The sequence below is a fragment of the Schistocerca cancellata genome, chromosome 1 (genome assembly GCF_023864275.1).
Source record: "Schistocerca cancellata isolate TAMUIC-IGC-003103 chromosome 1, iqSchCanc2.1, whole genome shotgun sequence".
Classification (NCBI taxonomy): domain Eukaryota; kingdom Metazoa; phylum Arthropoda; class Insecta; order Orthoptera; family Acrididae; genus Schistocerca; species Schistocerca cancellata.
The window spans coordinates 847995047-848010250 of record NC_064626.1 but is presented as its reverse complement, the minus strand read 5'-3'; the positions used below and the strand labels follow the sequence as shown (position 1 = coordinate 848010250).

The following is a 15204-nucleotide window of genomic DNA, read 5'->3' as shown; positions in this document are numbered from 1 at the left end:
CCATTTTTAAAACCCATTGACATCTTTAATCGTTTTTATATGAATCAAGAACATAAATGGACTGCACCGTCATTGTTGGAAGTAAAACAGAATGTGAACAGCTTAACTTTTTCTTGGTTAGCTGAACTAAGTTCCCATATCATATCTGGTGAGGCTACCTCTTTTAAGTGATCTTTGACAACCAAAGTGTCACTTAGCACAACTTTCCCTGTGAAGTATATGTGTATCCCATAAAAATTACTTTCTCAGAAATCCCCCCCCCCCCCCCTCTCTCTCTCTCTCTCTCTCTCTCTCTCTCTCTCTCTCTCTCTAAGGCTTCTAAATGTATTCCATTGTTTCAGATGTGCCAATGGGTTTTGATGGAGAGTTCCTTGAAGATCTGATATCATCAGAACGTAAGTAAACGTGTTTACTTCACAACCAATATAATTGACAATGACTGACCAGTTCTTACATCAGGAGGCAGAATTCCAGTACAGTTAATAGACACGTTTGAAAGTGAAAAAACTCTTCTTAGCTTTCATTAGGGTAAAAAGAGGGGTAGATTTGCAAAGCCAGAAATGATGGCTTTGTTTTTCAGACTTCAGGATGAGAGGGACCCACTTGTTAGAGGATGAGGAGAGAGATCTATCTTCACCCTCACAATAGGGGAAGGTACCATCTGAGTGACAACCCCTCCTTTCTAATTTTCCTGAGGAAGGAACCAATAATTTTGAAAGCTACAAATAGTTTTCCTTGCTTTTCCATGTGACCCTAGTAGTTTTGTTAAAGGTATAATGCAAAAGATCTGTTCAACGTGCTTGCTTCTTGTCAGTTTATTTTGATACAGATATTGAGGACTGGCAGTATTAGTAGCAATGATGAACAGTTTGAGGATTGTGAATTAAAACACCGTTATCCTATGGTCTGAATGACCAGTCCTTCCATTTTAACCTTCCCCAACCCATCTGTCTTTCCTCCAAATTCAATAACTAATAGTTCAAAAAGCTAGGACAGTTCCTTGTACTTTAATTTGTGTCTCCTGTTGAAGGTAAGTACTGGTCAGTAATTTGCCTTAAATTATAGTTTCCTGAAGTGAATTTTCCTTTTGATACAATCAAGGATGTTAGTATCCCATGATGGTGATTGGCAAGCTGTTTCTGTGCCTTCTTTGTAAAGTCAGTGGGTAATTTTAGCATCAGATCTTGTGAGGCAAACATTGACAGTATGTGTTAGAGGGACAGTGCTGATATTTTACACTGGAAAAGATATTGTGGGCTGGCAAAACTTGTAGCTCCAATATACAACTGACAAGTAGGATTGTGGCACTTCATTGCCATCAGGTAATCGAAGTAGTGAAGGACAGTTGTTTCCTGTGTTGTTACAAATTATAAAAATATGGTTATGAAATCTATCAGAATTGATAATTGTTCTTTTTGGCCTTCATTGGAACAAGTTCTGATTATTCAAAATCGCTGCCTCGTAGTTTCATACGCTTAACATAAATGATGATGTTCAATGTGGCCCCCTCCTTTTTTAAAAAATAAGTGACAAGGTGATGCAGAGATGAACATGTCCACAATTTGAGGGGGGGGGGGGGGGGGGGGAGATGGAATGGTATGGTACATGTAGGATAAGCAGAATCAAAATATGTTATGCACTTTAAGTGAAATTGAAAATGTGCCATGATGAAAGCCTATGGAAATACCGCATCTACCCGAGTATAGACAACCCTGATTATAGGATGAACCCCCTTTCTTTTTAAGAGGCTCCTTGAGAAAACTTTATTTTTTAACATGTTCTGACTATTCAAAATCATTTTCGTTGACTTAGGGTATCTGCCTAAAACATTACCATTACACCTATTCTAAACTTACGCCATTTATTGGTAGTCTACATTTTGATAATACAATGAGAAATAAACAAAAAGAAACTGCTTACATTAATTTTTATCTCTACTGCCTCTTTAGTTTGGGCTGTCCCCCAGTGATACCACCATTTTTAATCATCATCCGAACAGGGCAGCTGTGAAACTTACATCTTCGTTGTCACAAATATTTGGCTGTTTCTTCTGAACATGTTATGATTTTCTTTTAACACATACTAGCATGTCCCCACCTCATCCCTTCACACGCCCTCAAGCAGCACTACCCCTTCTGCATGCCATCTTTCTATCTCCCATCCACACCCCATGTCACTTCCTTACCCTCATCACTGTACTGCTACTCTGCTACTATGAGGCACAGTTTCAATTAAGTCTTGCCACAATGACCAGACAGAGCTCATTTGTTTGTGAGTTTATTTTATTAAGCAGTGTTGGCTACAACTTAAGACTGATGGACTGAAGTGAAACCTTGTAAATGACCAGCTGGTATTCAGTTTTAGTATTACAGCATTGTTGTGTGTGAATTTTCTTTTCTTTCCTCCCCCCCCCCCCCCCCCCCCCCCCCCCCCGGCTGTTAAGAATACACTGTTAAGATGGAGAGTATAATCATATTAAACTGTAGAACGAGAAAATGAATAAAGAAGAAATCAAAAAGTGGATAATAACAAACCACATTTAGTCCATCACAAAAGTCCTCATATTGTGATGGGGGGGGGGGGGGGGGGGGCTGATAGTAAAAACATATTCATCAACACTTCTACCTCTGTACTTCAGGGGAAGACTTCCAGATTGGCAACCTGTTCTGCATAGAGGCACCAAGTATTGTTCTAATTTTGTGGTACATTGTTCTTTTGCTGGCATGTGTTTAAAAGCCTCAAGCCTCACCATAAGGAAAGCCTGTAAGTTTTTAGTGAAGTTTTGGTGTTAAACATAGTTTTCAAAAAGTGTAACAGCACATGATGATTTTCTCATTAGGTGTTCATTAGAGAACTCGTCGTTGCAAATGTATGGCCCACAATTCTTTTCCAGTGGGCAAAATTTTCTTTGATGTGTGGCATACAAGTACAGGGTTATTACAAATGATTGAAGCGATTTCACAGCTCTACAATAACTTTATTATTTGAGATATTTTACACAATGCTTTGCACGCACATACAAAAACTCAAAGTTTTTTTAGGCATTCACAAATGTTCGATATGTGCCCCTTTAGTGATTCGGCAGACATCAAGCCGATAACCAAGTTCCTCCCACACTCAGCCCAGCATGTCCCCATCAATGAGTTCGAAAGCATCGTTGATGCGAGCTCGCAGTTCTGGCACGTTTCTTAGTAGAGGAGGTTTAAACACTGAATCTTTCACATAACCCCACAGAAAGAAATCGCATGGGGTTAAGTCGGGAGAGCGTGGAGGCCATGACATGAATTGCTGATCATGATCTCCACCACGACCGATCCGTCGGTTTTCCAATCTCCTGTTTAAGAAATGCCGAACATCATGATGGAAGTGTGGTGGAGCACCATCCTGTTGAAAGATGAAGTCGGCGCTGTCAGTCTCCAGTTGTGGCATGAGCCAATTTTCCAGCCTGTCCATATACACGTGTCCTGTAACGTTTTTTTCGCAGAAGAAAAAGGGGCCGTAAACTTTAAACCGTTAGATTGCACAAAACACGTTAACTTTTGGTGAATTTCAAATTTGCTGCCTGAATGCGTGAGGATTCTCTACCGCCCAGATTCGCGCATTGTGTCTGTTCACTTCACCATTAAGAAAAAATGTTGCTTCATCACTGAAAACAAGTTTCGCACTGAACGCATCCTCTTCCATGAGCTGTTGCAACCGCGCCGAAAATTCAAAGCGTTTTGACTTTGTCATCGGGTGTCAGGGCTTGTAGCAATTGTAAACGGTAAGGCTTCTGCTTTAGCTTTTTCTGTAAGATTTTCCAAACTGTCGGCTGTGGTACGTTTAGCTCCCTGCTTGCTTTATTCGTCGACTTCCGCTGGCTACGTGTGAAACTTGCCCGCACGTGTTCAACCATTTCTTCGCTCACTGCAGGCCGACCCGTTGATTTCCCCTTACAGAGGCATCCAGAAGCTTTAAACTGTGCATACCATCGCCGAATGGAGTTAGCAGTTGGTGGATCTTTGTTGAACTTCGTCCTGAAGTGTCGTTGCACTGTTATTACTGACTGATGTGAGTGAATTTCAAGCACGACATACACTTTCTCGGCTCCTGTCGCCATTTTGTCTCACTGCGCTCTTGAGCGCTCTGGTGGCAGAAACCTGAAGTGCGGCTTCAGCCGAACAAAACTTTATGAGTTTTTCTACGTATCTGTAGTGTGTCGTGACCATATGTCAATGAATGGAACTACAGTGAATTTATGAAATCGCTTCAATCATTTGTAATAGCCCTGTATTTATTCTGTTTTATTTCATTTGTTTTTTGAACTACAATGGACTGCCAGTATTGTCACTCATTGTGAAAGAACCCCAGAAGTAATAATATTAATTCATTACTAATAATCATTAGAAATTTGAGGGTGAGAGTTGTCCTGGTACTTATCTAGAATACTTTGGGAAAACCTGGGATTACCCAAATCTCACCTCGCATTTAGAGTTCATTGTTGATGGGCTTAGTCTGATGCCTAGGTTATCTTCACCTCGCATTTTGAGCTTGTTGTCGGGCTCAGTCTGGTGCCTAATATTCTAATAGGCATCACCGTGCCCATTGGAAGCTTAGCCATCTCTGGATAACTATGACCCACCAAACTTCCCGCCAGCATCCCCTCCCCTGTCTACCCACCAAATTCTTCAGCAATCCTCAGAGTACCACACTTCAAAGGTTTCTATTTTCTTGACTGAATACAGGTATTCTCGCTGAGAATGGGTGAGAGAAAAACATTTCACTTTGGCATGAAAATAGGGGATACTACGACCGTAATTTTTCCCGAGGGCATGCAGCTTTACTGTATGATTAAATGATGATTGCGTCCTTGGGTAAAATATTCCGGAGGTAAAATAGTCCCCCATTCGGATCTCCGGGCGGGGACTACTCAATAGGATGTCGTTATCAGGAGAAAGAAAACTAGCGTTCTACGGATCGGAGCGTGGAATGTCGGATCACTTAATCGGGCAGGTAGGTTAGAAAATTTAAAAAGGGAAATGGATAGGTTAATGTTAGATATAGTGGGAATTAGTGAAGTTCGGTGGCGCAGGAGGAACAAGACATCTGGTCAGGTTACTACAGGGTTACAAACACAAAATCAAATAGGGGTAACGCAGGAGTAGGTTTAATAATGAATAGGAAAATAGGAATGCGGGTAAGCTACTACAAACAGTATAGTGAACGCATTATTGTGGCCAAGATAGATACGAAGCCCACACCTACTACAGTAGGACAAGTTTATATGCCAACTAGCTCTGCAGATGACGAAGAAATTGATGAAATGTATGATGAAATAAAAGAAATTATTCAGATAGTGAAGGGTGACAAAAATTTAATAGTCATGGGTGACTGGAATTCGGTAGTAGGAAAAGGGAGAGAAGGAAACGTAGTAGGTGAATATGGATTGGGGCTAAGAAATGAAAGAGGAAGCCGCCTGTTAGAATTTTGCACAGAACACAACTTAATCATAGCTAACACTTGGTTTAAGAATCATGAAAGGAGGTTGTATACGTGGAAGAACCCTGGAGATACTAAGAGGTATCAGATAGATTATATAATGGTAAGACAGAGATTTAGGAACCAGGTTTTAAATTGTAAGACATTTCCAGGGGAAGATATGGACTCTGACCACAATGTATTGGTTATGACCTGTAGATTAAAACTGAAGAAACTACAAAAAGGTGGGAATTTAAGGAGATGGGACCTGGATAAACTGAAAGAACCAGAGGTTGTACAGAGTTTCAGGGAGAGCATAAGGGAACTATTGACTGGAATGGGGGAAAGAAATACAGTAGAAGAAGAATGGGTAGCTTTAGGGGATGAAGTAGTGAAGGCAGCAGAGGATCAAGTAGGTAAAAAGACGAGGGCTAGTAGAAATCCTTGGGTAACAGAAGAAATATTGAATTTAATTGATGAAAGGAGAAAATATAAAAATGCAGTAAATGAAGCAGGCAAAAAGGAATACAAACGTCTCAAAACTGAGATTGACAGGAAGTGCAAAGTGGCTAAGCAGGGATGGTGGCTAGAGGACAAATGTAAGGATGTAGAGGCTTATCTCACTAGGGGTAAGATAGATACTGCCTACAAGAAAATTAAAGAGACCTTTGGAGATAAGAGAACCACTTGTATGAATATCAAGAGCTCAGATGGAAACCCAGTTCTAAGCAAAGAAGGGAAAGCACAAAGGTGGAAGGAGTATATAGAGGGTCTATACAAGGGCGATGTACTTGAGGACAATATTATGGAAATGGAAGAGGATGTAGATGAAGATGAAATGGGAGATATGATACTGCGTGAAGAGTTTGACAGAGCACTGAAAGACCTGAGTCGAAGCAAGGCCACCCGAGTTGACAACATTCCATTGGAACTACTGATGGCCTTGGGAGAGCCAGTCCTGACCAAACTCTACCATTTGGTGAGCAAGATTTATGAAACAGGCGAAATACCCTCAGACTTCAAGAAGAATATAATAATTCCAATCCCAAAGAAAGCAGGTGTTGACAGATGTGAAAATTACTGAACAATCAGATTGATAAGCCACAGCTGCAAAATAGTAACACAAATTCTTTACAGACAAATGGAAAAACTACTAGGAGCCGACCTCGGGGAAGATCAGTTTGGATTCCGTAGAAATACTGGAACACGTGAGGCAATACTGACCTTACGACTTACCTTAGAAGAAAGATTAAGGAAAGGCAAACCTACGTTTCTAGCAATTGTAGACTTAGAGAAAGCTTTTGACAATGTTGACTGGAATACTCTCTTTCAAATGCTAAAGGTGGCAGGGGTAAAATACAGGGAGCGAAAGGCTATTTACAATTTGTACAGAAACCAGATGGCAGTTATAAGAGTCGAGGGACATGAAAGGGAAGCAGTGGTTGGGAAGGGAGTAAGACAGGGCTGTAGCCTCTCCCTGATGTTATTCGATGTGTATATTAAGCTAGCAGTAAAGGAAACGAAAGAAAAATTCGGAGTAGGTATTAAAATCCATGGAGAAGAAATAAAAACTTTGAGGTTCGCCGATGACATTGTAATTCTGTCAGAGACAGCAGAGGACTTGGAAGAGCAGTTGAATGGAATGGACAGTGTCTTGAAAGGAGGATATAAGATGAACATCAACAAAAGCAAAACGAGGATAATGGAATGTAGTCGAAGTAAGTCGGGTGATGCTGAGGGAATTAGATTAGGAAATGAGACACTAAGTAGTAAAGGAGTTTTGCTATTTGGGTAGCGAAATAACTGACGATGGTTGAAATAGAGAGGATATAAAATATAGACTGGCAATGGCAAGGAAAGCGTTTCTGAAGAAGAGAAATTTAACATCGGGTATAGATTTAAGTGTCAGGAAGTCATTTCTGAAAGTATTTGTATGGAGCGTAGCCATGTATGGAAGTGAAACATGGACGATAAATAGTTTGGACAAGGAGAGAATAGAAGCTTTGAAATGTGGTGCTACAGAAGAATGCTGAAGATTAGATGGGTAGATCACATAACTAATGAGGAAGTATTGAATAGGATTGGGGAGAAGAGAAGTTTGTGGCACAACTTGACCAGAAGAAGGGATCGGTTGGTAGGACATGTTCTGAGGCATCGAGGGATCACCAATTTAGTATTGGAGGGCAGCGTGGAGGGTAAAAATCATAGAGGGAGACCAAGAGATGAATACACTAAGCAGATTCAGAAGGATGTAGGTTGCAGTAGGTACTGGGAGATGAAGCAGCTTGCACAGGATAGAGTAGCATGGAGAGCTGCATCAAACCAGTCTCAGGACTGAAGACCACAACAACAACAACAACAACATTTTCTAATTGATCACGATAAACTCAGCTCATGATTATGATAAACTCGGCGCATATGTGACTAGACGGTCAAGTTTTGACTAAACAGATCCTTTGTTCTTGAACTGAGTTGCCATATGTATTATCTCCATTGGACACTAGGAAATGAAAATGAAATAGTTTAAAGACAGTACTGGCAATATAAAATATCCTGATTGTAAAGGCCAGTTCTATTCAACTTCTGAAAATTGCTGTGAATTTGAGACCTTCTGATGCATCCTCAAAGATAGAAACCCTGCATACTCCATTTCTCATATTAAGCTGCCATTGTAAGGAAATAGAATTTCACTCTCCAACAAATTATTTGAATGTATTGTATTTTGTTGCATTTCGATTGGAAAAATAACCATGCGTCAGAAACTGATAATGCTGTTATTATGTTATTTGTGGTGATATTTAATTTCCTATATCAAAACTGTAACCATTATGATTTAGCGGCAAATAAAAAAGTGCAGGAACTACCTGAACAATGTCGTCATTCTTAGTGATGAAACAAAAGAAATGATCAAAGTGAGAAAGTGTGTGAATTACCTCAAATTAGTGTCCTCATCAAAATAAGTTTATTTTCTGGTATAAAGCAGTGTAATTTTGATTGTATGGTGTATCCTAATTTTATAATATCGTAAATTATTTGGGAATATATCAAGACTGTATTCAAACACAAAAGATGTCCAGTCCCAGTTGGTATGTAAGTTCATAAATAAGTTACAGGTTAATCAGCAACTCTATCATACATCATCTTATATAAAGCCAAGAGTAATTTAATGATTTGACATTACGGTGTTGGGTTTCCCTTAATAAGTCATAATCTTTCTCATAACATAGTGTTTGTGTGGTGGTGGTGGTGGTGGTGGTGGTGGTGGTGGTGGTTGGTGGTAGTGGTGACTACTATGGGATACTGTTTACAGTGAATACACCATGTCACTATTGATAATTGGGAACAAGAAATATTGGTTTTATTTTATGACCAGTTTTTGTGTTGAAAGTATACCTATCAGTTACATTTTTATTTATTGGCGTTATTGATGGTTTAAATCATTGAAGGAAAAAATATATTGAGCCCATTAAACATAAACCATTAAAGAAAAAGTATCTCAGTGGTCATTCTCTACTCAAAACTGTTATCTCTGGAAACATTATGCTACCAATTAGTGGAAGCAGCCATCTACATTCATGCTCATAAATGAAGGATAATTGCAGCAGTGTGGTGCCATACGACGTGGCACTACACAAAACTGTCACTAATAGCATAGGCACATATGGAAAACACACAACACAGATCTGTAAGTCCATGGTATTGGTGATAAGTTGAGAAAACCATCCCGAAACACGTGTTACAAAATGCCACTGTTTCCTGCGCATGTACCCCAACATCAATACGGGATATGATCACCATGCACACGTACACAGGCTGCACAATGGGTTGGCATACTCTGGATCAGATGGTCGAACAGCTGCTGGGGTATAGCCTCCCATTCTTGCACCAGTGCCCGTTGGAGCTCCTGAAGTGTCCTAGGGGTTTGAAGACGTGCAGCGATACATCGACCTAGAGCATCCCAGATGTGCTCGATGGGGTTTACGTCTGGAGAACAGGAAGGCCGTTCCAAGGTACGCCTTCAAGATGGCAGCTCGGTGGGGCCATGCATTATCATCCTTTAGAAGGAAGGTGGAACCACTGCACCCCTGAAAAGGCGGACATACTGGTGCAAAATAATGTCCCTATACAACTGACCTGTTACAGTTTCTCTGTCAAAGACATGCAGGGGTGTAAGTACACCAATCATAATCCCACCCCACACCATCAAACCACTACCTCCATACAGGTCCCTTTCAAGGACATTAAGGAGGTGGTATCTGGTTCGTGGTTCACACCAGATGAAAACCCAGCGAGAATCACTGTTCAGACTGTACCTGGACTCATCCCTGAACATAACCTGGGATCACTGTTCCAATGACCATGTACTGTGTTCTTGACACCAGGCTTTACGGGCTCTTCCGTGAGCAGGGGTCAGTGGAATGCACCTTGCAGGTTTCCAGGTGAGTAAATCATGTCTGTTCAGTCGTCTGTAGACTGTGTGTCTGGAGACAGCTGTTCCAGTGGCTGCGGTGAGGTCCTGAGGAAGGCTACCTGCAGTACTCCGTGGCCATCTGCAGGCACTGATGGTGAGATATCGCTCTTCTTGTGGTGTCGTACACCGGACGTCTCACACTGTAGCGCCTGGACACGTTTCCTTTCTGCTGGAATTGTTGCCATATTCTTGAGATAACACTTTGTGGCACACGGAGGGCCCACGCTTCGGCCTGCTGTGTTTGACCAGCCTCTAAGTCGCCCTATTGTTCTACCCCTCATAATGTCATCAACATGTGTTCTTTGAGCCATTTTCAACACACAGTCACCATTAGCACATCTACACGCTTCCTTACTGCACCGTACTCTGACATGCACCAACACACCTCTGCGAATGTGGACTGCTGCCAGCGCCACTGTGCGACGACCGCAGGTCAAATGCACCGCATGGTCATAGTCCGAGGTGATTTAAACCGCAAACTGTTGTTGTGTTGTTTCACCATGTATCAGCATTATCCTTAATTTATGAGCATGAGTGTACAACATGAGGCATTTGACAGCATTTACATTTTCTGCTGGCAAAGTTGCTTTCCCACTGAATTATGAAGAAATTACTACACAACATATTCTGTGCCAGGTCAGCATTAAGAGTTTGTCATTGATCATCCTATGGCTGTTAAAAAGAAATCTGTGGATCTGTGGCTGTGAACACAGCCTTGAATGGGTATCTGTGACTATAGGAGTTAGCATACCTTGAAGGTGCAATCCAGTGTGTTGTTTCCTTCACCTTTGCCTGAAATATTTGTTAATTCACTTTTTTAAAAGCTTGCCTGTTTCATTACCAAAAATTCCTTTTCCCACAATTATCTTTAAATTTGGAATAGAGGTAATAGTTTTATCTGACGTTACATTTCCCAATATTTTTTCACAACTAATCTTTCCAGAAATATTCCGTTTCGAAACATTTAATAATGTGATGATACATTAATTTAACAGAATATTTTTGTAGTACAGAAGTATAAATATGGTACCTTCGCATCACAAACACGTAAATCAACATGGCACCTACTCAGTTTGCTTCTGTAGGCCTGTCACAGCTCAGGGTCCATGTTTCTGGTGGTAAAACAAATCACTGAGAATATTTATTTGAATTTTGCTTCATTATTATTTTTACCATTTTTGTTAATTCAGTTTCTGATGGCAGATTGGTCAGTTTTGTGGCCAGAGTTCTTTGATCAGTTTTGTGGCCAGAGTTCTTAGTTCGGTTCAGAGGTGGTTCAGAGTTCCGAATTCAGAGGTGGTTCAGAGTCCCCAAAACCAGTGAACATGGTTTCATAAAAATCTATCAACCATATTACTCACACAACTTGATATAATTTCTGCTGTCAGTTATATGCGACAACTGTGATTATTACTTGGTGTCAAGTATCCTGTGCACTGGTCAGCTGATAGAAGCAAATCAAGCAGACACTATATTGATTTACATGTTTGAAAAACTAAAGTGCTTGTGTTTGGCTGTTTTTGCATTTATACTTGTATTATGTAAGTACACAGTTTGATGGAGTACCACATTAATGAGCTCTAAAAATGAATTATTTTTGGTACAATTAGTTGTGCAAAAGTGTCTGGAAATGTAAAGTCGACGATTAAAACTGTTACTGGCAAGTTCATCAGAAGTACGGTATTTTCGTTTGATGTCACATCAAGAACCATAATTCATTATGTGGGAAATGAATTGTCACATGAAGATTATATGCGAATCTTAGCAACGGGGGATAAGGGCGGAATCAAAATCCAATTTCAGCATCAAGTATCTATCAGTTGGAAATGTGGTAAACTGTCATCCTCAGGTTTACATTTTTCATGGGAAAATGCTGAATTTTATGACATTTTGCGAAAACAGCATATCTTTTGTCGAATTTTTTGGCCCGTATCAATAATGTTAGTACTGCTTTCTGGAAGATAATTGCCATAATGAATAAAGAGGAGACACTTCAGCAGTGATAGTGATTATGAAGGGAAGCATGTCACACAACACTGTGGTCTGATCGTGTAACACTGACCAGCAGTCCTGCTGAATAAGTTATTTGTGGTAAAATATGTAAAGAATTTCCTGCTGTGCTTACAGGAAAGTTGTTAGATGTCTGCTTTACAGATCGTGTTGCCTTTGGCTGTTTAGGAAACATCAGTGGCAAGGCTGGAGTAGATGGTGGCAGCTACTTGGGACAAGTTGTGCATCTGGTTCCCAGGGATTTGGCATATGGAGCTGGGGATTGGTGGCTGGAAATATACTGCATAGAGAAGTTGGACAGCAGAATATATGGTTTAAGGAGGTGCAAAAAAGAATGCACATTCTTCATTGACTACAGATACAATGTCCATGGCTAACATGGCCGTTGGAGGGGGTTTGTGGAATGGGTAGTAGTAGATGCCATATTGAAGGTATCGTTGGGGATCAGAAATGAACAGTGGAATGAGTGATATCCAGGAAGGTTGTTTGCTGAGATATGGATGAACTCATGAAAAGAAGGGATGAAATGTTGTGAGGTCACCGGATTGTTGATAAAATTTGCTTAGCCTGTGTCTAAATCATTAAGATGACGATATGAATCTGAACGAGATCAAGGTTTTAAGATTCTTTGTGGTTTGGAAGTAGTACACTATATGATGTGACAACAGATTTATACAAGATGTTGCTTTGAGTGCCCACAGCATTCCTATCGGTTTGTTTTTAGATGGTACATTCAGAGAAAAATTATGACTGTGACTCAGTGACCAGTGCTAAAAGTGACATTGATAGATATGCTTTTTACTCACTGCTTTGCAATGTACAGTGAGCATGCAGAAATAACATTCTTTAAGTTGCTTCTATGAGGATTTGCTTATAGGGATTGAGCCAGACTGTTCTAGCATGTGAACAAGAATTCAGCAGTCTCACAGGCTGCTTCTGTTCTGAAGTTTAATTTTGTTGAACTAGAGCCTTGTCATTGACAACCAGTATCAAAATTATGTAGATAATACAACTAAGCAGCAATCTGTGGATAGTGTTGGAGTAAGGTAATTGTGATAGTTTCCTGGTTATTACTTTAGCATTAAGATGTACTTTACCAAAACTTCATCAGAAGTGTACCATTCAAAAACTGGAAGTATAATTTACATCAATAGGGGATGCATTAGTATGTCACTGAATTATGAGTATGAAGTACAAATGGTTTAATTGTATAGTTAATAAATTTTAGGAAAGCTATATTGCAATGGCCAACTATTCTTATATGGCAGTTAAAGGTCTGTAATATTATTGCTAAAGTCTTAAGTCCCGTCAGACTTAAATTAAATCCATTGTAGTAAGGTACAAGATTTTTTGAACTTTAGAATTGATGTAACATTTCTGTGTAAAAATGTCATCTCACTAATGTGTGTTGTTTATTTTACAGTTTTCGGGCCTTTTGTGAGATTGAGTCCTCCTCCAAGTGACAAGGACTACTGCTTCAATCTCAGTGATTCAGAAGGAGTTTGTGACTTGTTTGATGTTCCATTGATTTCTATGTGAATAGTTCCTCCATACAAGCAGTTGCAACTCAATTATGAAACTGTTATTGACCGTTATGTCACCATGCTTAAGTGGCATATTGTGAATATAAATTTATATTTATACATTCCTTTGTTGTGTGAAACAGTTGTAAGAAAAGTATTCTTCTTGTACAATATATTTTTTATTTTTGCTGTTTGTGAACACTCAAATGATCATGCTATGAAGAGTTTGTTTTTAAATTTTTGTGAATATTTATGTGACATATACTTTTGTCAGAAGTATGTTATGTATAAAGCACTGTGTGGCAGCTTGTGTATATTGTACAAAGTTTTAGTATAGTTTTCTAATATGTACTGAAGTAAAGCTTTATCAAGCAACATACCATTGAAAAGTACTCACCTTTACACCCTGTACCCTAATTTTACACAGGTATGTTGTCAGGCATAACATGAATGAATGTCGTGTGACATGAATGAAAGTGATTTGTGGCGTAATATCATTCACTATATTATTTTGGCATGGAGCGGTGTGCATGGTAGGTTTAAAACATGTGAAACATGCTTTTATATTTTTGTAACTCTCCAGTTGTCTAACAAGCAAATGGTCCAATCTAATACAGGGTGATTCAAAAAGAATACCACATCTTTAGGAATTTAAAACTCTGCAACGACAAAAGGCAGAGCTAAGCACTATCTGTCGGCGAATTAAGGGAGCTATAAAGTTTCATTTAGTTGTACATTTGTTCGCTTGAGGCGCTGTTGACTAGGCGTCAGCGTCAGTTGATGCTAAGATGGCGACCGCTCAACAGAAAGCTTTTTGTGTTATTGAGTATGGCAGAAGTGAATCGACGACAGTTGTTCAGCGTGCATTTCGAACGAAGTATGGTGTTAAACCTCCTGATAGGTGGTGTATTAAACGTTGGTATAAACAGTTTACAGAGAATGGGTGTTTGTGCAAAGGGAAAAGTTCTGGACGGCCGAGAATGAGTGATGAAAATGTAGCACGCATCCAGCAAGCATTTGTTCGCAGCCTAGGAAAATCGACTCGCAGAGCTAGCAGAGAGCTGCAAATTCCACAATCAACTGTATGGAGAGTCCTACGAAAAAGGTTAGTTATGAAACCTGAACGTCAACTACCCGAGGCGATGGATCGGCCGCCAGGCAGCCCGTGACAGAGCACTTCATCACTGGCCTCCAAGAAGCCCTGATCTTACCCCCTGTGATTTTTTCTTATGGGGGTATGTTAAGGATATGGTGTTTCGGCCACCTCTCCCAGCCACCATTGATGATTTGAAACGAGAAATAACAGCAGCTATCCAAACTGTTACGCCTGATATGCTACAGAGAGTGTGGAACGAGTTGGAGTATCGGGTTGATATTGCTCGAGTGTCTGGAGGGGGCCATATTGAACATCTCTGAACTTGTTTTTGAGTGAAAAAAAAAAAACCTTTTTAAATAATCTTCGTAGTGATGTATAACAGAAGGTTATATTATGTTTCTTTCATTAAATACACATTTTTAAAGTTGTGGTATTCTTTTTGAATCACCCTTTATTTTGAAACCAAGCCTGAGATTCTTTATGCAGGAAGAATGCAATGACAGAAATGTACTATCAAAATTTTAGCTACTAAGCAACACCAAAAAGATTTTGTCCGCCGCTCGTGGTCTCGCGGTAGCGTTCTCGCTTCCCGAGCACGGGGTCCCGGGTTCGATTCCCGGCGGGGTCAGGGATTTTCACCTGCCTCG

The 15204-nt window shown here is 40.0% G+C and overlaps 1 protein-coding gene across 1 annotated transcript in view; it reads left to right on the top strand.

Moving 5' to 3' along the window:
* LOC126162461 (transcription factor E2F5-like) overlaps window positions 1–13674 on the top strand; it is a 73667-nt gene extending 59993 nt beyond the window's left edge. Inside the window, exons 8-9 of the mRNA XM_049918991.1 lie at window positions 342–395; window positions 13362–13674. Coding sequence (XP_049774948.1) covers window positions 342–395; window positions 13362–13477 — 170 coding nt within the window. The 3' untranslated portion in view covers window positions 13478–13674. The remainder of the gene's footprint in view (window positions 1–341; window positions 396–13361) is intronic.
* Window positions 13675–15204: the final 1530 nt, after the last annotated feature.